At 33.2% G+C, this 24,374-nt stretch overlaps 2 protein-coding genes across 4 annotated transcripts in view; one reads left to right on the forward strand and one right to left on the reverse strand.

The window, feature by feature from the left end:
- Positions 1 to 10,548, forward strand: part of LOC114338119 (GTP-binding protein Rhes) — a 108,289-nt gene extending 97,741 nt beyond the window's left edge. For all 3 annotated transcript variants that reach the window (XM_050651275.1, XM_050651274.1, XM_050651273.1), the window contains one exon: positions 1,369 to 10,548. In XM_050651275.1, coding sequence (XP_050507232.1) covers positions 1,369 to 1,792 — 424 coding nt within the window. In that variant the 3' untranslated portion in view covers positions 1,793 to 10,548. The remainder of the gene's footprint in view (positions 1 to 1,368) is intronic.
- Positions 10,549 to 14,487: 3,939 nt separating this feature from the next.
- Positions 14,488 to 24,374, reverse strand: LOC114338116 (UDP-glycosyltransferase UGT5-like). The gene is made up of 5 exons (XM_028288697.2): positions 24,121 to 24,374; positions 19,141 to 19,528; positions 17,598 to 18,007; positions 16,884 to 17,103; positions 14,488 to 14,779 (listed from the first exon to the last, which is right to left on the reverse strand). The coding sequence occupies exons 1-5, from the start codon at positions 24,359 to 24,361 to the stop codon at positions 14,503 to 14,505; spliced, it is 1,536 nt and encodes a 511-aa protein (XP_028144498.1). The 5' UTR covers positions 24,362 to 24,374; the 3' UTR covers positions 14,488 to 14,502.

Below are 24,374 nucleotides of genomic sequence, written 5' to 3' on the forward strand. Positions count from 1 at the left end.
TAGCTTCATAATCACATTTATGTTAAAGAAGAGAGTACAAAGAAGTTTTCTGATAAGTTTTAGATCAAAATGTTTTATAGAAAAAAAAATAGTGCAACTTTTAATGTCGACATTAGAAATCCCCAATATAACGCTTATTTTTCGAGATACTGACCATGGGTGGAGAATGGCTAATTTTGGTCTTAGATTATGTTTTTGACCGTGATGAAAACGGAAATAAAATTTATTTTAAATGTTAGGTGGGGCAATATTTTCAAAATTGCAATTGTACCCTAAAAATAAAAAACAAATTAAATCACGTGTTTTTGCTTTTAGCTCGCTACAACTCTGGTCCGTTTTAATATTTTTTTCTAATGTTTGTACACTATATATCGCTCACTTTTTTTAAGACCATGGTTTCTGCTTTAAGCTTTTAGTCTTATTCTAGTAAAAGTTATGAATCTTTTAAAGTACAAGGTGCAGATTCGTGAATTACAAAGTTTAATCGCAAAATTTGACTGAGAAAATTTGAAATATAGATTTTAAATCAAATTCAAAAATAAAACATGAGTACAAAGAAGTTTTCTGGAAAGTTTTGGATTAAAATATTTTATAGAAAACAAATGGTGCAACGTTTAACATCTACAGTATGAATCCCCAAAATAACGCTAATTTTTTGAGATACTTTGGATAATTTGGTCTTACTTTATGTTTTTGATGGTGCTGAAAACGAAAATCAAGTTTATTTTGAATTTTAGGTGGAAGAAAATTGTCAAAATCGCAATTTTGCCCTAAAAATAAAAAAAGTTAAACCACGTTTTTCTTAAAATTAAAAGTTGCAATATTTTTTTCCTTTGACACATCTACACCTAAAACTCCCCATAAAACTTCTTTGAACTCTATGGTTTAACATAAACGTAATCAAATAGATAAATTTTAAATTTTGTCACTTAATTTTTGCGATTTAACTCTGCAATTCACGAATCTGCACCTTTTATTTTTAAAAATTCACAACTTTCAGTTGTGAATTCAATTTAGACATCCTTGACCCAGTTTTAATTTTTGCAGTAGTTCCATTATACAGACTTTGGACTGCTTTGATAAGACCATGTTTAATGTTGGTTTGCTGTAGGGTTGATCATAGTTTGCTGAGGGGCACACTGTCATATGCTTTTTGTAAGTCTACGTACGCCAGGTGAAATTCTTTATTAACGGCTGTTTTTTTTTCAATAACTTGGGTAATAGAGTACAGGTGGTCTACTGTGGACCGTTCAGCTCTAAAGCAAGCTTGCTCCTCTGCTTAATAATCTTTGTAATATGTATTTCACAAAAAAGACATTCATTTACCAATATTTTAATGTAGTAATTAATTGTGTTTTGACTTTTTAGGACTGTAACCGTTGAAGAAGCTCAAGCATATTGTGATAGTCAAGATGCCTCGTGTACATTCGTAGAAACATCGGCCAAGAAAAACTTTAGAGTGGAAGAAGTGTTTTATCAATTGTTTTTAGTAGCCCATTTACCGTTGGAGATGGCGCCCAACCACCACAAAAGAGTAAGCGCCAGCTTTGGATCGCCCAGTCCCTTACCGCCACCTACGCCAGTTCATCAGAGTAAAAAATATCATTTATCTGTGAAAAGAAAACTTAGCGATGCATTAGGGGTAGTCACCCCAAACGCTAGAAGACCCAGTATAAGAACGGATCTTATGATCATGAGAAACAAGACTTCCAGGCGAGGAGACACCTCCGGAGCTTCTAATAATAATTCTAAATGGTGGAAAAAAAGTGGCGACGTCTGTAATTTACAGTAAAATCGTTTGCTTTGGATTGGAAGTTATTTAGCTCCCTGTATATAGCTTATTGTTAACGATTATAAATAATTGTTGTTACAGATGATGCTACCTTATAGCAAAATCGATATACATTGCTGGACAAAAATCAGGATATTTCTTTTCAAGTATTTATAACTTTAACGCTGATATTTGTTTCCGTAAAATATATTAAAAGTATTTTCTGTCTCTTTTTGTTTATATTTAAAATCTCACGAATGGTTATTCATTTGTTTTAAATTTGGTGTATAACTACACTATTCCCGATTTTATATTCCTCCAAACATAAAATTATCAGTTACTAAAATCATTCTAATTGTTGATTTCGTTCGAATTCTAAATAGTTATTCTTATAATTTACGTCTACGATGTTTTTGAATTACGACATACAATAAGCATTCTCTTTATCCTTGGTTATATCAATATCATTCTTCTTTACCCACATCTCCTGTCTAAGCGTCTCCATCAGGTTTTCCTCTCCTACTTGATCAATGAACACGCAGATCAGTATTTCTTCGTATTGGTGGATTAATTCGCGATGTTGAATATGACTAAACCATCTTAACCCATGCTCTTTCATTTTGGTATCAATTGGTGCCGTTTCTAATATAATCATTCCCAATTTTATCATTTTTTTGTCATTCCACTTATCCATCTAAGTAAACATTCTCATTTCTACTACATGCGCATTCGTTGTCTTTCCTTCTTTTCAACTGTCCAACATTCAGTGCCATACATCTTAGCTGGTCTTATGGAGGTTTTATAGAATTTTACCTTCAGGTTCACTGAAATTGTTTTGTCACACAACACACCACTTACTTTCTTCCACTTTATCCATCTAACCCTAATTCTACAGCATACATATCTATCTATTGTCCCATTACTAATCGGTAGTAGGTAAGGATCGGTATCCTAGGTACTGAAAACTAGTATCTATCACTATCTGCCACTATTATTTCACCTTCCAAAGACATCATCTTATTTGTAGTAAATACATATTTATCTAAACGAATATTCCAAATACTCTGTTTTTATCTTACTAAGGTTTAAACCTATTTCCTCAATAAAAAGTCGCTATCATTATTTTCTACTAACATTACATTAGCACACATTAGTCACCAGGGTATATTACCCAGTAGTGTCGATGTTAGCTTGCTGCTGCAAAACCAATGAGAGAATAAATAAGGACTAACCATCGAGCCATGGAAACTCTTTTCACATGAAATTTACCAGTCTGTCTTAACACTTGTTGTTACTCTCTCATACATGTTTCTCACAATCTTTATTAATAAATAAGGAATAAATAAGGACTAACCATCGAGCCATGGAAACTCTTTTCACATGAAATTTACCAGTCTGTCTTAACACTTGTTGTTACTCTCTCATACATGTTTCTCACAATCTTTACATATTCATCGGGGACTTCTTTCTTATAGAGTCCCCCCCTCACATAATCTCTTAAGGAACTCTATCATATGATTTTTCAAGATAAAATGAATACCGTATGAGCCTTTGTTTCTTTATTCTTGTTTTTTTCTATCAAATGACTTATAATGAAAATCATTTCATCCGTTCTTGATCTACCTTGCATAAAGCCAAACTGATTTTCGGATGTTTCGGTTTATGCACGTATCCATCTATTAATTATTCTCCCCCATATTTTCATAGTGAGACTAAATAGTTTTATGGGCCTGTAGGGCCATAAAAAAAGAAATAAATTATAAAGAATATTGCTGATGAAATCCAAATAAGCGAAATAAATTATATTTTTTCTTAATTAATGTATTGACATGTTTTCTCAAATATTTTTTATAAAAATTTAACCCTTAAACATGCATAGGTGTACGTAAATATTGCAACAAGTCACAAGAAACTTGTCCGAATTTTTTGTTCAGAAATGTAAGAAACTGTTTCAAAAGTTGCTCTTATCTTAATATTACTAAACACCGAAAATACAAATTATGTGCGGGTAAAATTCTCAAGAAATTCTTTAATAACCTTTTTCTCCATTTAAAATCAAAAATCATGTTGAGTGGACCAAGAGTAGTTCTTGTAGACGGTAAATAATACATCTTTAAAATCCAGTACACAGTGGCGTAACTAGTTTGACTGCACCCCAATGCAAGTATTCACCGTGCGCTCCTATTCGTAGACTCATTTTTCCAGAATATCAGTTTTTTGCGCCCCCTAGGCCTGTGCCCCAATGCACCGCATTGCAGAGGTGTAACCAGGATGATCCTAAGGGGGGATTACGTTTACTTGAAGGTCTCTGGGGGGTGTGGAATAATAATGGTGTCAAGCGTCTAGAGCTCAAAGTACATCCAAAAGGGGGGAGTTATGACCCCCCAAAACCACCCCCTGGTTACACCTATGCCGCATTGGTTGCATTGGCGTTAGTTACGCCACTGCCAGTACATTAGTCAGATCAATTAAAAATCACTGTATATTTTTTTATATTTGTCCAAGTTATCAGCAAAAAATATTATCAGAACTCGGCCAAGTTTGGAATTAAAGCCCTCTACACACGCCCTGACAACCTGACCTCCTGACACGCCAAAATTCCCCGACCATTTTTGTCGGAGTCGGCTCTACACACGTCCTGACAAAACGTAAAATTATTGTTTACGAATACAAAAAGTGCAACATTTTGAAATATACAGCTCCAAGTAGTAAATTATCATAGGTAATTCGTCATTTGTGTATAAATGGATCATTAACGAATACAAAAAGACCGAAATAAGCAACGTATTATGAATTTATGCTAAAAATGGTATATTTTGTAAAATTATCATTTTACTTAAATTTTTTCTAAACCTAATGTGTATAATAAGCCGTGTTTTTTGATTTCTAATGTTATAATAGGAGTAAAAAAATGCAAACATGTCAAAATATACAGCACCAAGTAGTCAATTATGTACTCTATATATATTATAGACCGTAACATAGTAAACACGTAATTTGTGACCACCGCTTTAAATCAACTATTTTAAATGGGAAATAAGCCACAATTTTACTAAAATAATGATTTTATTAATGTTTCGACGTCCGAATCGGATGCCGCTGTCAAACAAAAATGTCCGATTTGGACGTCGAAACGTTAATAAAATCATTTTTATCTACTCTATGTCATATTATGTTAAGTTTTTAGTTTGTGAAAACTGTCGTTATAGATAGCAGTGCGTGAAGGGTTTACAGTGTGCGTGAAGTAACAATGTATTTTTTCTGCAACCATGTTAAAAATGCAATTTTTAGCACTTCATACGAGCGTTAAAAATGCTACTTTAAGGCACTAGTGCTTTAAAATTTTTAAGGCACTGCAGTTCGTATTGACCGTATAAGCAATTTTGATGTAATGTCAAAAAAATATAAAAATGGAATGTCAGTCAAGTTCAAGTAAAATTTTTTGTAGATATTGTCCTGTAATTACGTTTGTAGAAAAAATATTGTATGATATGCGTGTTAAAAAGTACATTTTTAAGGCACTCATGTGAATTGCAGAACTCGCTTCGTTCATTCTGCAAACTTTCACATGCGTGCCTCAAACGTGTACTTTTAACACTTATATATGCTTATATCATAAATAACTATTAAATGGGATTTGCTTTTCCGCACACTTTCAATGGGTTTTTTGGCACACATTCATATAATCAAATATCCTTAACTTTCGCGTTGTCATGGTGATGACAATATGAGCAATGACTTACAACAAAATTTTTGACAGTTTTGTGGTTTGAAAGTAGTTAGGATTTTTAAATGTCAAATTTCTAAAAATTGTAGAATAGAAATGAATTCCAGTGACTAAGAGTTACAGTTTTTTTATTTGTTTATCGTAGAGTAGATAAAATATTGTATGAAACTGTGCGTGAAGTACTTTTTGCGAACTTACGCGATGTATAGCACTCGCTCCGTTGTCGCTCGTGCTCTAAAAATCGCGTGCGTTCGCAAAAAGCATACTTCACGAACTGTTTCATAAATAACTATTTTAGTAAAATTGTGGCTTATTTCCCATTTAAAATAGTTGATTACAAAAACGCCACAAGGAAATAGCTTCAGAACAACACCGCTTTAAAAAAGAAATAATTATTCATCCGTGTTAGAGTCAGAAATCAGGCCAACAACGCTACACACGTCCTGACACACTAAATTTGTCAGAATGTTGGAATAGCACGATCACCCAACAAAATCGGTCAGCGCCTGACTCTCAGGATTACTCATTTTTGTCGTGCGACAAGCCTATAAGCATACTATTATACATACGCCTTAAACAGTCAGACCCAACTTTGTCAGCCCCGACAGGTGATTTTGTCAGAGCATGTGTAGACGGTTTAAAATCTTCTGAAAGCATTGCTGTTTTTTTGCTTTAGGTTTTTTTACTTTGCTTTTGCCTTTTCCAATAGGTTTTTTCTTATTTAAATTGGATTAGAATGTTTGTCACAATTTTAAATTATCCTACATTTTTTTATTAATATATTTTTATTAATATTAGTGTGTCTAAGGAGTATCTTATTATTACATCTTTTATCGGTTTTAGTCCCTTCTTGCTTTCTTTATCTACTCGATTTATTAACTTGCATTTATTTTCATTTTTCGTAACTGTTTTCTGGTTTTGTTTCTTTTGTTTTCCATTTTTTTAAATAATTTACTTATACATATCCGAAAAGCGCACAATGAAAAACGAAAAAAAAGTAAGAGGACCATATACAAAAGTAGCAAAAGAAGCAGAAAATTTCAACTCAGATAAAAGAATTTAAATGTAATAAATATTTAAAAAGAACATTAAGATCTCCTTGCAATCATACAGGAGAAATTTTTATGTACTGTAAAGGTTTTGCATATTAAGCGTTCTAAATTTTGTTGAATTTAATAATATATTAATATTAAATAAAATGGGCAATAAAAGGTTTCAAACTTCTGAGAGCTGAATAACGCATAACGTGTTGTAAATGTTTTATGTATAATTAATATTGTTGGAAATTTACACTTATATTTATAGCCAGTACATCACTTTAGTGATAACATAACTAAATACTCTCTTTTTCTAGTTTCGTCCATCCTTCTGGAGTATATTATACGTTTCTTGGTTAAAACTGTAAGATTGCTGACTGACCAGCTCAAAATTATATTACTATAATAGTACATTATATACCGCGGGACTGAAGTAGTACATTTAATCCTGAAGGTAAAGTTTATGGCCCGACCGCAGGGAGGGCCATAATTTACCTGAAGGATTAAATGTACTTCAGTCGCAAGGTATATACGATACTTTTCGTACTTCCGGTATGATTTTATTAATTATTTCAATAATTTCAATCAGTTTTTTCTCTCTTCAACTCATTTAATAAACTGTCTTTAAAATAAGTTACCATAGTAACATTGCGTTGTGACAGTTATAATTTAGAAACATTGTCATTACTAGTGTCATTGTAAAGAAACATTGTTATTGATAATTATTGGTATCATGAGTGAAGAAGGTGTATCTGATATTGATAAAAGAGCAGCCGAAGTAGGTGAAGAATTGTTACCACCGAAATCTAGAAAACTATACGAGCAGCAGTACGATGCTTTTAAAAAGTGGTGCCGCTTAAAAAATGTGAGACAACCTACTGAAAATGCGCTGTTAGTCTACTTCGATGATAAATCAAAAGCGGTTTGTGCCTCAACTCTCTGAATTACTCAATGCTGAAATCGGTTATTAACATTAGAGAAGATATTGATATAAGTAAATTTCCAAAATTATTAGCTTTTTTGAAGAGAAGAAATGAGGGATTTAAGCCAAAGAAGTCAAGAATTCTCACGTCTGAGCAGGTTAAATTCGTTTGTTTGTGATTTAATCGTTCCGGGAGTTTCGTCAATATTTAATCCCGGAGGGATTAAATGTGACACTTTAGTACCTGTCACAACCCATATAGCACACAACGTCCGATGTACGTCCATATAACGTACATTTAAAGTCCAAACGTCCATGGACCAAAACTGGACGTACTATGTACGTACATTACGGGACGTCCATTGGACGTTGGATTTCAACGTACATTGGACATCCATTTGTGGTCCATGGATATTTTACACAAAACGCGACTATTATATTAAGTCCCAATACAAACTAAATGAGAATCTTCTTGACAACGTTGTCGCTCTTCGCGCTATCGGTCGTGAAAGGTAGTATTATACAGGTACTTTTAGGGGATTATCGCTGTTAATTGTTGTGGAATACTGAAGGATGGTTTATTTATGATAATTCACAGAATGGCAAACGCGCTTGTAATATACAACAACGGTACTGACTCTAAAAATAGTTTGGAACAGAAACAGAACAGAGATTAAACCTCTTTTAATGTGCATGCTTCCTAGGGCGTCATTATCTGAATCTCGTTTTTATGAAAATACATCCTGTGATATATTTGTGTTTTCTGTTTATCGTGCAAGTGCAGTCGTGCATTAATGAAGTTCCTAGTTCCTATAATAAAGTATATATTATAATGAAGTTACAGTAAAGAGAAATAAAAAGGTCTTTTGTGTAATATTTTTAAGTATAAGTTTATGTATTATAAGGAACTATTTCCTATAAAGACTTTTTGCTATGTATTCACAAAATTATAGATACTAGATTTCTTTCTGAAAAGTGCCCTACAAATGTCCATAAGACGTACATTGAATGTACATAAGGTGTACACTGAAAGCTTCAATACAACGTACAATGTACGTTTGTAGCGGACGTTCTATGGACGTCCAATTTTGTGAACTCTGGACATTCGTTGGACGTCCATCGGATGTCCATTGTACCTTAGCGGGACGTCCATTGGACGTTCCAATGTACACAGATGTACGTCCATTGGATGTCCATAAAACGTACTTGTGCTATCTGGGAAGGGAGTGAAGTTGTCACTTTAGGCCCGGAAGTACGAAAAAATATTTATGATGACAAATATGTTACGATAGACGGGAAGACCTAAACCAGACAATATTCTTTATCAAGTTAAATTTGTTTATAAGATAAGTATATTTGGAGGAGGGCTTTAAAATTTATAAGGGAATGCATTTTAATTAGATTGTTTTAAAAATATGTTAAAAATAAATATAAGTGTGTTTTTTGATAAAAATCGTTAGCTGAAAACTAAAATCAATTTAAGTAAATTGATTTTAGTTCCATTTGTTATTTACTAGATTTTCTAGACTTAACTAACATTGTAGTAATTCTTAGTTACTAATCTTCTTTATTTTTTATTCTTCTTTTCCCTCAGCTTCTCCCTTTCCATAGGTCGTTGTTCCTTACTCCTTTTTGCCATTGATTTATGTCTATCGTGTCTTCTTTAAACCTTTCTTTCCCCTTAAGATCTCTGCCGCACAGTCCTTTCATATCCTTCTCGGTTTTTCTCTACCTATCTTCTCAACATCCCTAACAGCTTCATCCTTCCTACCAGAACATAGTTCTTATTTCTACTTATGACGGGACCAAACTATTGCAGTACCTATTTGTTGTTGGCCCATTTTTGAGAGTGTAGTCACCCTGGTTCTTTCCCTAGTCGTCGTTCCTGATCTTACCCCTTCTATCCTTTTCCAACATCCACTTAGGCCTTTTGTATATCTTTCTCATAATTGTATTATTAGTGCTAAGATCAAAAATCAAAGATATGCAGACCATGTAGTTGTAATGGAATCAGGTTTTGAAGAACTACAAACCATGCTAACCGAACTAGCAAAGGACTCCGAACAAATAGGTATAAAAATGAATTTTACCAAAACAAAAACAATGTCAAACACACAAGATAATAGAAACGTAATAGTAAACGAAACGATTATATAATAATATATATCGGATAGATAATAAAAATAAATAAGGAAAACTAAACAGCGGGGGTAAAAAGAAGGGTCAGATTAGCCTGGGCAGGATTTGGGAAATTAAAATGGGTCTTAAAGAATAAAAACGTAAAACAATACTTAACAACAAGAGTGTTTGACCAGCGCACACTCCCAATTCTCACATACGCATGCCAAACATGAAGCTTGACCAAACCAAACATGAATAAAATAATGAAGACACAAAGAGCCATGGAGAGAGCAATGTTAGGAGTAAAATTAAAAGACAAAAAGCAAAACAACTGGATAATAAATAAAACAAAAGTCAAAGACGCAGGACAACATAATTAAAAATTACAATTTTTAATTATAAGGACAACAACCAGATTAAAATAGAGTTTCGCAGATCATAACCTCAGACAAACGGACAATAGGTGACACACAACAATGGAGACCATGGACTGGAAAGAGAGCAAGAGGACGACTCCAGATGAGATGAGGAGATGACATTAGAAATATAGGAGGAACACACTGAAACAGAAAGCACAAAACACAAGAGAATGGAGGAAACTAGGGGAAGCGTATGTTCAAAATTGGACGAATTAAAGGACAAAAGAAGAAGAAGAAGATCAAATTACAAAATTGTTTGAACACACATAAAGATTTGGTAAAGAAAACGACAACTTTTATTTAAAATTGTCTACATTTTCAATTACTTAGTGAGTACTCATACTGTTGAGATTGTTGTTGCAAAATACATACAATAGAACTTGGCCAGTTCCACTTTACCACTTCTTCTCGCCTCATCAAAGGCTTTTTACTTTCTACAAGACCTTTTAATGTATTTTAAAACGTATACCAATGTCAGATAACACAAATATGAACATATCTAATAATAGCTGTAATATTAAAATGACAATAAAAAGAAATCAAAACACGTATTTTAAGTCATATCATTTTCTATACAAAAGCAGATCTGAGTTCTTACAAAAATCATATTCACAAATATATTTAATAATTTTATGTTATTGCTTGTAAAATTTTCCTCCATGTAACTCCTTTTTTGTCAAGTTGTTTTGATATTATGTCGTTCCAAGTCTAGGCATTCTTTACTTCTTTTTCACAGTCCTTTTGTTTTCCATTTATTTTTGACCAGCATTTAATTTTTTAGTCGTTGCAGATGACCACACCAACTGAATGCCTTCTTTCAATATACTCTGCCATCGACTCTATTTTTAATTTCTCTATTAAAAAATTGTTTCTTACTCGATCTATTCCAGTTACACCCTGTACTCTTCGTAAATATCTCATCTCTGCTGCTCTTTGTTGTACTTAGTATTCAGGAATTACACCGATACGTAATAGTTTTTAGTTTTAGTTTGTTTCGTTATTTTTCTTTTGTTGATGACTTTTCTTTCTATTGTATGGAACAATTTATTCGATTTATCTGCCCTTATCTTTCCTTCTTCTTCTTTTTGCACTTGTAGATATGCCGATCTGTTAATTTCGACGTTGAAATATTTCTTGAGAGGTAGACTGCCAGCTATCTCTCCATCTTGCTTGCCAGCTGGTTTTCCTTCTGGCGTAATTCTTGCTAGTTTGTGCTCCTCCATTTTTTTACATGACTGAACCATTCTCTACGGCTTTGCCTACCCCATCTTACTATATCTTGCACGCCACATTGTTCCCTGATGATGTTGTTTCGTACTCTATCTCTTCTTGTCTTCCCTACAACTGCTCTTGGTGTCTTCATTTCGGCTATTTGTAGCATGTTTTTGGTTATATTGGTGTCTTCGCTTGATTCAATACCATAGGTCATAACAGGTATGATGTAAGTTTTATAAATTCTAACTTTGCTGTCCATTCTCATATATGGGTTATTCCAGACCACATCTCTCAAACATTCGGACATGACTGCGGACTGCGTCCTTGTTTACTTGTCCTCTTAGGTCTCTGGCTGGGTCATGATAACTTGATAAATCTACACCTAGATATTTGAACTGGTTTAGCTGTTCTATGGGTTTCCCCTCTACCACAAGCTTGCATCTAATTGGATCTTTCGCAATGGTAATGCATTTTGTTTTCTGCATGGATATGTTCATGTTCAGTCATCGACATGCTTGGTAGAATCGATAAAGTTGTCTTTGTAGATCATCATCATCCTCATCCTCTGCAATCAGGGCCACATCATCCGTATAGCACACTATACTGATTCTACTGTGACCGAGTCTGTATCCTAGTTGTAGCGATTCCACATCTTCTATTATTTCATTCATCAGAATATTGAATAGAAATGGGCTGAGGCTGTTTCCCTGCCTGATTCCCCCTGGTGTTGGTATGTTGGCCGTAGTGGTGTCGTATTGTTGATGACTTTTCTTTCTATTGTATGGCATAATTTATTCGATTTATCTACCTTTATCTTTCCGCTCTATGATAATTTTAATCCTCTTTTCGTGGTGATTTATACAAAGAATTTATATTGTTGAAATATTCAATAACCTAATTAGTAACTACTGAATGGAACAAACTTCGGAAAATAAGAAAAATATTTAATAAGAAAAATTTGTATGTAAAATTTTCGACCAAAAATGAATCATTAAAGTACAATTTGGTACATATTTTGTATCATCATAATTGTACTAAAAATAAAGATTTCAAAACACGTTTATTATCAATTATTCCCTTTACCTTTATCTCTACGTGAGAATCGAATAAGAATAGAATTTCTGAAGCTATTTCCTTGTGGCATTTTTATAATCAACTATTTTTAATGGGAAATAAGCCACAATTTTACCAAAAAAATGATTTTAGTAACGTTTCGAAGCCCAAATCGGGTTTCGTTGTCAAAATACAAAATACTACTAAAATAAACAAAAATGTTGTTGCTAAATAAAAGAATTCTTCTAATAATTTATTTAATCTGACTCATTTATATTGGCAATTCAGATATATATCATACATTTTAAAGTGTATTCTAAGTATATTAAAATGATATCGCCAATATTGGCGATATCATTTTAAAGGCTTCTACTTTAAAATGTATAATATACGTCTGAATTGCCAATATAAATGAGTCAGATTAAATAAATTATTAGAAGAATTTTTTTACTTAGCAACAAATTTTTTGTTTATTTTAGTAGTATTTTGTATTTTGACAACGAAACCCGATTTGGGCTTCGAAACGTTACTAAAATCATTTTTTTGGTAAAATTGTGGCTTATTTCCCATTAAAAATAGTTGATGATTAGAGTAGAATTGAATAACAAAGATAAGAATAGCAAAAAATGAATGGCTTAAGCAATAATAGGTTTGTTCTAGCAAACAGTCAAACTAGTCAGAAACCGTCAGCAAACAGTTGGTCAGTGAGAGAACATAATACAGTCACCAGTGCTATCCCCTCTACTCGCGCTGGTCCACTATTCGCTGATGGTTTCAAACCGTTTGAAACTGATGCTAGAACAAACCTATTGTATCGATCTAGAACATTTACAACGACCGTAATTTACATAAAAAGCTTAAAGAAACTGCTGGAATATACAGAAATCGAAGACCAACTATTATAGTTAATCAGGATAACCAGATAGCGCTGGGTGAAAAGGAGAAAAATGATATATGGGAAAACTATATTCAGGAGCTCTTCCATGACGGAAGACCCATGAGTGAAGTTTATACAGACGCCCAGCTGACTGGCCATTCAATTACTAAAGAGGAGATAGAAAAGGCAATATTACATTCAAAAAACAATAAGACACCTGGACCAGATGAAATCCCTTCAGGAATACTCAAACTATTGGATGAAAGGGGAATTTCAGCACTACATAAAATATTTAATTTTATTTATGAAACTGGTTGCTATCCTCAACAGTGGTTATACGCTCTACATTTATTCCCTTACCCAAGAAAACCAATGCAAAAAGATGTGAGGATCACAGACTCATTAGCCCGATGAGTCACACTTTACAGATATTCTTAAAAATACTACATCAAAGATTGCACAAAAAAAATGTGAACGGGACATCAGTGATTCTCAGTTCGGTTTTAGGCATGGTTTAGGAACAAGAGAAGCAATACCTAGTAGCAACACTGATGCTGGTCCAAAATTGTTACGATCAGAGGAACGACGTGTTTCTATGCTTTTTAGATTACGAGAAAGCGTTTGATCGTATCCAACACCACAAGTGTTCCTCAAGAAACTTGATATAAACCAAAAAGACATAAGATGCAATCAAAACTTTTACTGGTATCAAACGGCACAATTAAAAATGGATAATTATATATCCAAACCCATACATATAAGAAAAGGTGTTCGACAGGAATGTGTGCTTACCCTCGATTTATTCGGAAGCCATATTTCAAGAGTCTTTGGAAGATGCAGAGATGGGAATCAAAGTGAAGGGAGTACTGATCAACAACATATGACATGCTGATGATGGTGTCTTATTTTGTGACAACATAGTCGATTTTCAACAACTTGTCACTATAATCGGAGAATACTGTAAGATAATGGGATTAGAGATTAATACCAAAAAGACCAAATTCATGATCATTTCCAGAAACTTGGAGGCACTTGCAAACTCCACCATAACACTGAATACCAAGTCCATTGAAAGAGTGAGCAAATTTAAATACATACCTGGAAACGTGGCTTTTTGAAGACTCGGCATTAGACAGGGAAGTAAAATGTCGCATTGAGCAAGCTCGACAAGCTTTCATAAAATTCAGGAAGGTACTGACCTGTTCAGAGTTCGATCTTCAACTGAGACTAAGGCTTACTAAGTGCTACGTATGGTCGGTGCTGCTATATGGCGTAGAGGGCTGGACACTCAAATCGAGGGATTTATACAAAGTACATAACCGATACAAAAGAAGCAGTGCTTTCATGTGTTTACATTCTTTCATTTATTTTTCTTTTTATCATCATATCTGTTACTTTTTATAGTAAGTTTGATGAACAACATTAACACAACATAAATAGCGAAAAGACATGCAAGTACAAATGCGACAATATCCATGGAATAGAGCTGATACCAGTAGAGATTTAAAGCCTCTGACCGTAGATGTGGAGCTCCTTGATGCCGTATCACATATTCGCACCAGAAAATCGCTTCATCCATTGGTTTCATTGGTTGATCGTGAAATATTTTTGATCGTTTATTGGCATTTTCCATATATCTAAAAATACGAATAATGCAGAAATATATAATAATGTTATATAAAAAAAATATAATGAAGGTAATTACCAGCTAGTATGCTGTGGATTTTTTGTCCACAAACAGATTTTTTTTAATACCCGTGTTAATTATTAGACAAGAAGCTTGTAAATAACTTGAATTTTATTCAGAGACCAGGTCATTTAGCACTAAAAACAACGGAATAAATAGATTTCTAAAATACATCACCTAGACTTACAACTTTTTGCATTGTGTTCAGAATGATATCAGGAAAAAATATAGGTGCTATAGAAAAATGGGTGGAAATGCATAATTTCGTTATAAAGTGCAAAAATGCATCCAAAATTTCATAAACATGTCAAAATAAACATATTAAGGGCCATATTTTGTTACTCGTGGATTTTTGGAGTCGCTAAACACCACTACGTCATCAGAACCGACCACCGGAGCACTTGATGCCCAGGATCACTGCTAAGGCACGTCATCTGGAGGTAAGAGGGATTATCGGCATAAATTGATGAAAACGAATGCCACTTTTGGGGTTGCTAAAAACGAATACGCCATCATAATCGACACCCGGAGCACCTGGTGTCTACGGTCTCGTTATTTTCTGGAGTTTTTAGGGATTTCGTCACTAAATTGATGCAAACAGATTACTTGGAAGAGTTTTGAGGCGCTGAACACGAATGTGCCATCAAAAACAACCCTTGGAGCACCTGGTGTCCAGTGTCACTGCTAGGGCACGTCATCTTCTGGAGTTTCGAGTGTTTTTCAGAGTTAGCCCGACACCCCAATGCTTCTACCATCCAGCCCAGGTAAGTTCATTTTGATTTATCTTTTAATTCCCGTCACACTGATCAAAATATACTGAAGTTTCGAACCAAGTAGAGTCAAAAAGAAGATTATAAAATATACCACGTTTGCGACAGCAAGAATAAAGCAACAAAACCGAAGATTTTGTTTATTATTTTATTTTCACCCTATTTTGAAAAAATGAGAAACCGTTGAATTATCCACGCCCGTCTGTCTGTCCGTCTGTCTGTCTATTCGTAAACTCAACTCCTCCGTAGAATGACAAATGAGGTGTCGAATGAAAGCTGATAATCCAAGGATGGTACTAAAGGTGAGAAATTTGACTTAGGACTTCTGGTTTTAGAAATGTGACCAGCAGTACTATTTTAAAGTAACGGGAATAGTAAAAGTGATGCAAGACGTGCCTTAGCAAGACGAGAACAAATATACTTCCGGTTTCATTAGTACCTGTCCGTCTAACCGGCCGTCCGCGATTGTCCGCGAATATAACTCCTCCGTTATTAATACACATAAAATGACAAATGAGGTGTCGAATGAAAGCTTATAACCCAAGGATGGTATTAAAGATGAGAAATTTGACATCGAACTTCCGGTTTTAGTTGCAACCGGAAGTACTGTTTTAAAGTCACCGAAATAGTATGAGCGATATATTATTCGACGTGCCTCAGCAAGATAAGAACAAAGGTGTACTTTTGGTTTTTATATAATTTCTGCCTAAAAATTTCTAACCGGAAGTGCCATATTATAGTCTCAGAAATAGTACATGTGACTCTGAAGCTATTTTCTTGTGGCATTTATATAATTAACTAGTTTTGATAGGAAATAAGCCACAATTTTACTAAAACAATTATTTTATTAACGTTTCGACGTCCAAATCGGATGCCGTTGTCAAAATACAAAAAATATTAATGAATTAAACAAAAACATTTTTGTTTACTTAATTCATTAATATTTTTTGCATTTTGACAACGGCATCCGATTTGGACGTCGAAACGTTAATAAAATAATTGTTTTAGTAAAATTGTGGCTTATTTCCCATCAAAACTAGTTAAGTACATGTGACATATCAATAGAAGAGTATTAAAAAGTCGAGCGTAACTTTAGTCCCGGTAAAAATGAAAACCTAGAAAGTTTAGTAAAAATGACTTAAAATTAATAAAATCATATATCAATCGACGCAAATTTACCCGAAGAGTTCAAATATCGACTTCCGGTTCTACATTCGATCACTTTAAGTAAAAACCTAGGACTTACGAAGTCCAATTACTTGTTTGTAGTACTATGCTACTTACTTAGGATTATTTAGTATTTCTTTCAGAGATTTCTCAAATGCTTTTTCTTCGAGATCCTTATACATTAATTTTAAGCCAAACCCTTTTTTGACGACGGAATTTATGTTTCTTTCCTGATCCCAGAAAACTGGAACGCCCAGTATAGGTACACCATAATGAATAGCTTCTAGTGTCCCAAGTAATCCACCATGCGATATAAACACCTGCGTATTGTTGTGTGCTAAAAAAATATACAGGGTGATTCATTAAGAATGTCCAATACTACAATCCAAATACAAAAATATTTGACATATCATTGTCATACTTTGCAGAAAGTGTAGTTACCGTACACCATACTAAATTACGATAAACAAAGGTTTTGGGCTACTACTAGACGCGTACGACTTGGGACAGTGAATGGTTTACCCTTCCCAAATTTTATGCAACTGGCAGAATTGTTATTTTAGCACAATATTTAGATTCTCCAATAATTTTTGGGCAAATAATACACTACAAAGTTAAAAAGGATATAGTAAGAGTAGTAATAATATACCCCTATATTTTTATCAGTTTATCGAATATTCTGCACTAGACATATTTTAGTTTAATGACTCCTAGAATTTATAAATCTCAAATAACTTTGAAGCTAATCATCTCAGAACTATAAAAACTGCACTTAAACCCTTTTATGTCTGACCCCCTCAATTATAATGATATAAAAAAGTGTATGCTAACCTAATATGTCACTCTGAGGTAGCCAGCTAATAATTTTTACATTTGCAGGTTTCTCTGTCAAATCTTCTTCATATTTCCATAAAACCTTTTGTGGAATTTTTGAAAATGCATTCAAAACTGCGTTACGGGCTTTCAAAGTAAAGTTAGAACTTTTAATATTAGATCCCATTGAAAAAAATACTACGCCTTCTGTTGAATTGTCCATAAACTCTTGAATGTCTTTGGGTAGTGGTTTCGGGGGTAGCACATGATAACCTCCGATTGCCTTAATGTTCGGTTGTAGAGGAACTGGGTCGTCTAAACTAGGGTTTGTTACAATAAGCATTAAGCTGGCATTGTAAATTATAGACGATAAAGGTGGGGAATCGGGAAAGGCATCTTTTAAAATGGCATCCTGCGACGGAAGGTATCTAAAATGAAAGAAATATATTAGAATCAGTATCAATATCTTGTCTTTAGTTAAAAATCTGTCTTAGATTCTTCTTCTTCTTCCTACTTTATAAATAGGGTCCTGCCTGTTTTACTTCGGTTTTTAGCCTCAATTGACGTTGTCTGCTGACCATCTTTTCCTCTGTCGTCAAAATGATCTTCTTCCTTTTGGCGATTTGTCTCTTGCTATTCGTACTATTTTATTTTCTGCCATTCTTTCTATGTGTTGATTCGTACTGTGTCTTTTAGAGTTTTAGACTTTTAGAGTGGTTTGTTATTTTTCGATACTTTCATTTCTACTGTGTTCAGCAGTCTTTGTGTCTTCGCCGTATCTGCTCATATTTCCGCTGTGTACCTACGTCATTATTGGTCTTATTGTTGATTATTTATATATCCTGGTTTTCGTTTCCGTTGTGAGGTATTTGTTTCTCCAGATTGTGTTGTTGAGACATCCTGCTGCTCTGTTCGCCATGTTCACTTGTTTTGTGCTTCTTCTTCCACTTTTCCGTAGTTTGACAGTTTTTTCCTTAAGTATTCTGTTTCCATCACTTGTATTATTATTTTGTTATTTACGACCAGTTTACATCGTCCTGGTTCCGCTGATATCACTATCGATTTAGTTTTCTCTGTTGAGATCACCATGTTGTAAATGAGCGCCGTGTCTTCGAATTTTTTAATTAATTTTCGTAGGTCATATTTATTTTCAGCTATGACGTCGTCGGAGTAGGATATTATCTTTATTTTCTTTTCTTCCATTTTATATCCTCTTCTTTTTAGCTTTCTATATGATTTCATCGATTATCAGATTAAATATTAATGGGCTCAGTGAATATCGTTGTCTATGCCTTAAATTAAATAATTAAAAACTTTCGTCACGAAATGTTTGTCACAAAAAATATTTGCTCTTATTGTACGTTAGTATGCCATGTGTTTCTCGGGCGTTCTCTTCTTCTCAGCACTGATCTCCACTCCATAATTTTTCTTGCATGGTTTTTTTCTGATATTTCCCATGTACTTTATGGAATATTTTATATATCCGAAATATCAAACTAAGAAAAAATAACAATATCCAACTGTCCAAATACTAAGCTACTATTAAAAAGAAACACCTCACCTGTAATGAACGACCATTTCGGCAAGCAAATTTTTGAAAGTGTTATCCAATCTTTCCCAGAAATTCATGTCTGAGCCGTAAGATGTCAACACATTTGCCACATATGATGATGGCGTTGGATTGACGAACATAAAATTGTTAAAAGGAGTAACCGGTCCAGGAGCTAAAATTATCAGGGGACATTTAAATCTGTGTGCGAAAATAACCATGGCATCATTGACGAAATGTGACATTATCACCAAATCAAATGTTTCGTTTGACTTCATCAGATCTTGGACGTTTTTGTTTTTAAATGTATGTGTCGTCACTACTCTACGGAAGTCCACCATTCGCAAGAGCTGAGAGATATACGGCATTTTGGGGAAATCAAATATTTCGGCAATGAACTCTAAAACAAAATTAAAAATGTTAAAGTTTTTATATGAAAATTTAACAAGTTGTGAAATATGCATTCTACAGGGTAGCGAGAAAGTATGGAAACACGATAATTTCTCGGAGACCGCTAGAACGATTTTTATAGATTTTGGTAGGTGGGGGTCTTTTAATGCGGCCGATATTATAGTGGTAATTATATTGTTGTCAAATCTTCTGTTTTTCTGGAAATCTAATGAACTTTCTTAGTTAAATAGAACACCCTGTGTATTTTTTAATTTCTGAAGTACTTAAGAAATACTGATTATTTTTCATGTTATATTCCCTATACCTAATTGCCGTAGTTTCGGAGTTGCTACATTTATTTAAAAAAAATTATAAAAAGTTAATTTTTTAGGTCCGAGTAGATATTATTTCAGGTTCTTTGGATCATTGGGAACAAAAAAGGTCTTTCGTAATAGTCTTGTAAAGTTAATCGTTTCCGAGTTATAAACAAGTTAAAACTGAAAAAAATCGAAAATGACGATTTTCTAGGTTCAAAAACACAAGTAAAAATATTATTGTTGAAACTAGGAAGTGCCTAAATACAAGTACAAACCTTATTCTATTAGATACCGATAAGTGATTTGGTCTTATTTCATTTTAAAACATTGTTTTTTAGTTGTTAATGCAGCCCGATCGCCCGTACACTCATATGCGCTTCATTAACAATTAAAAAAAAAACAATATTTTAGAATCAAACGTGCCATAAATTCTTATAGGGAGCTGATAGAAGTTTGAACTTGAATTTAAGTACTTCGTAATATTAAAAATTATATTCTTTCTTATGTTTTTGAACCTTGAAAATCGTCATTTTTCAATTTTTTTCAATTCTAAATTGTTTATAACTCGGAAACAATTTTACAAGAAAATTACAAAAGACCTTTTTTATTCCCAATGAGCCAAAGAACCTAAAATAATGTCTACCCGGGCCGAAAAAATTAATTTTTATAATTTGTTTAAAAATTTTTTTTAATAAATGTAACACTATCTCCGAAATTACGGCATTTAGGTATAGGGAATATAACATGAAAAATAATCAGTATTTCTTAAGGACTTCAAAACATAAAAAATATACAGAGTTTTCTATTTACAATAAGAAAGTTCATTAGATTTCCAGAAAAACGGAAGATTTGACAACAATGTAATTGTAATTACCACTATAATATCGGTCGCATTAGAAGACTCTTATCCACCAAAATCTATAAAAATCGTTCTAGCGGTTTCCGAGAAATTACCGTGTTTCCATACTTTCTCGCTAGCCTGTATGTTCTATCCATATTTCCTATTCATCCAATTTGTGTGGGCTCTTTTTCCTTTTCTCTTAAGACATTGACTTATTTTTTTCTTTCTAGTCTATTTTGCGGCATCCGTTTCACATGACCATAGAAGATACTATTTAATTGTATTTTCTTGATATTACCTGCGGGATAGAGTGATTCAAAATAAATAAGTAAAAAAAAAGAGTTTTGTACTTATTTTTCTTATAAGATTCCTTCTTTTATTATAGCATTAGCTCGGATGATGACGTTTATGTCGAAAGCGCTTAGCTAAAGAAATAAATTATTTACACACTTTAATATACTATTTTTTCACTTCATTCATTAAAGTGTGTACAAATTTATCAGTCTTTCAACTTTTTTCAAGTAATCTTCTTCATTCAAAGTTAATTTTTTATGGTTTAGACTAGTTTAGAGCATGCTGTCTTACGATGTAGATTGCTGCTATCTTTTTTATAGAGTCACTAGGTTTATCTTTAACAAGTGCTCACACAGATATGTTTCTTTACATTTTTTTAAATGAGCATAGAGAAAGATCGTTGTTTTCTCCTTCATAAACTGTTTCGTACAGTTCTGATTCCAAACATTTGACCAGGATAATTGCATAATAATGATTTAGATGTAAAGCATTAATTTTTTTCCAGTAACAAATATAAAAACACCTGTAACAAAATGTAAAAGTCAAAAAATTCAACGAAAAACAAATATTAGCTAAAGCCTGGGAGCACGACATAGATATCTACCAAATCTTTGTAGATTTTCAAAAAGCCTATGATAGCATATATAGAGATAAAATATGTATAAATGTAATTATGCAAGAATTTGGTATACCAAGGAAATTGGTAAAGTTAATTCAAGCCACCATGACTCACACAGAAGCGCAAGTACGAGTTAAATAATTACACATTTATAAAAAAGAAATTTTTTATAATAAAACGTTTTCATATAGGAGAGAATATAAAATAATTTGACGTTATAAAATGTTTAACATTCCAAAAATTACACTATCATAAAAAAGTACTTTTGATAATACCACGGTTGTTTAAAATGGTATATATAATATTTATATAGAATAATTAACTTATAAAATATGAATATTAAATATATCAACTTTTAATTATTTATTAAAAAAATTTAAAAAAGATATGAAACAGCCGTGTTCGAACTAGGGAACTTTCGATCTGCAGTCTAATGCCACTGACCCACCATCAATTTGTAGATATCGATTTATTAACGTATTTTAAAATATCATTGCATTAGACACATTTTTAAAATAGTTTGAAATAAAAAAAAGATTTATCCATACAGGACACAGGGTGATTGATTAGTGGGGTAAAGCTTCGTAGATCCGTTATAGTAATAAATAGCAATAAAAGTTAATAATAAAAATTGTAGCCAACTTTGATTACAGATTCATAATCAATAATCGTAAATTGTCAGTTTTAGACAATTCAGTCATGGCTTGCCTAAAATTTGGAAAAATGTAGACCCGTAATTAATAATTTGCTCTGAAAAATGAAAATATCTCGAAAACTAATAAATTTAGACATAGGGCATGTTATATAAAAATTAAAGTACGGTAATGGTACTTTTCGATAGTGATATAAAATACAGGGTGTTTCACTTAAAATTACTGAGAAAATAATGTACTTGCGTTTTGACTCACCCTGTATTCCATATAAGGAAAATTAGCAATATCGATCATTTATGAAAATTTTGACAATAAATAAAAAATATGGCATCAATAAGCATTTGCCGTTGTGCTTATCTTTATTTATACAGGGAGTTAAACTTTAAACGATTTTCATATAAAATTGGTTATAACTTTGTAAATACCCTGTATAATATACCAAACCTTTATATTTTTGTAATGGAAAAGTTACGAAGATTTCGAATATAAAATAAAATACAGGGTGTTCCATTTAAAAAAACATAACTTTGATCTGTCGCTATGTTTTCGAACACCCTGTAACATTATAACTAATTTTGTAATGTGAAGCTCAAAGTTGGCTACAATTTTTTTAATAACTTTTATCGCTATCCATTACTATAACGGATATACGGAGCTTTAACCCACTAATCAATCACCCTGTATAATAGCTGTTAAATATTGCATTGTTAGCTAGTTCTAAACTATCTTGAAAATTTCAGGTGTCTAGGTAGCCTAGAACTATTTTTAAAATGGATTACAAAATTTGCGGAGTCCGTGACACCAACCAAGCCAAGTATATAAAAACGTTTTAAAATGAATTGAGAGATTCCTTCCAGATCTAAAGGGCTAAAACAGGGGGGTAAGCTGGCACCGACTCTGTTTAAATATGTATGGAATATGTCATAAGAAAAATGTCCATCAATCCAAAAAATTTACTATTTAATAAGTCTAAGCAGATTGCAATATACGCAGAAAATGTAAACTTGATGGGAAGAACCGCAAGAGACTTCATAGAACTATATGTGGAGCTTGAAGAAAATGCAAAAGAAATAGGGCTGGCCGTCAACGCAGATAAAACTAAAGTCCTAATACAAGCAAGGAACAAGCGAAACTTGCAGAATTTAACAATAGGCGACGCTTATATAGAAGTAGTAGAACAGCTAACATACCTGGGTGTACAGATTACTGAGAATGGCAGCGAGGAGGAAGAAATACGGAAAGAGATAATGCTTACTAACAAAGCATACTTCTCTCTGTCGCAGGCTTTTGGATCAAAAGACATCCATAGGGAGGTAAAGTTTAAAATATATAAAACGACCATACGGCAAACAGCAACATCTGGTATAAAAACATGGATCATGACTGAAAGGACAATAAACCTTATTAATACTTTTGAAGGAAAGACATTAAGGATTATACTGGACCCATTTGCGACAATGGTATATTATGGAGAATAAGGTTCAACCACGAGTTATACCAATATTACAGAAAACCTTATAGCAAATTATGTAACAAAAATATAAAGTAAAATGTTTTATTAAATTTTACTTGTAATTAATGGTATCTATACAGCCAGCTACAGGAAATTTTTTTCTAGTGGAAAAATATAAAGATTACGATGCGGGGAAGAAACGAATGGATAATGACATTATTAGATCGCTTAGCGGGCTATGGTGGGACGTAGGCCAGTAGGAAGACCAAGGAATAGGTGGATAGACGATGCTTAAGAGATATTGGACAACTGGAGAAGAGCAGCCGGAGACCGAGATACTTGGAGGTCAATGCTGGCGGAGACCAGCGCTTGACTTGGGCTGTAGCGCCATAGGAGTGAAAAAATGTAATTAAAATCTTACTTACCCCTTAGAGGTTTTTCAATTTCTTCAACGGACACATCCCGAAAATTTTTAATTTTCTCTTTCTGTGGATGACTATTAATACTAACCACTTCATGTCCGCGATCGGCCAGTGCCTTTAATAGCCTAAACTCCAAAGTAAAATGACTATGTGCTGGCATAGGACACACACCTAAAATTTTGTAACTTTCCGTTAACACAAATACACTTTGCACAAGTACAAATGTTCTCAATAATAGATTCATGGTGTCACCTAGG

The sequence above is a fragment of the Diabrotica virgifera genome, chromosome 5 (assembly GCF_917563875.1).
Source record: "Diabrotica virgifera virgifera chromosome 5, PGI_DIABVI_V3a".
Lineage (NCBI taxonomy): Eukaryota > Metazoa > Arthropoda > Insecta > Coleoptera > Chrysomelidae > Diabrotica > Diabrotica virgifera.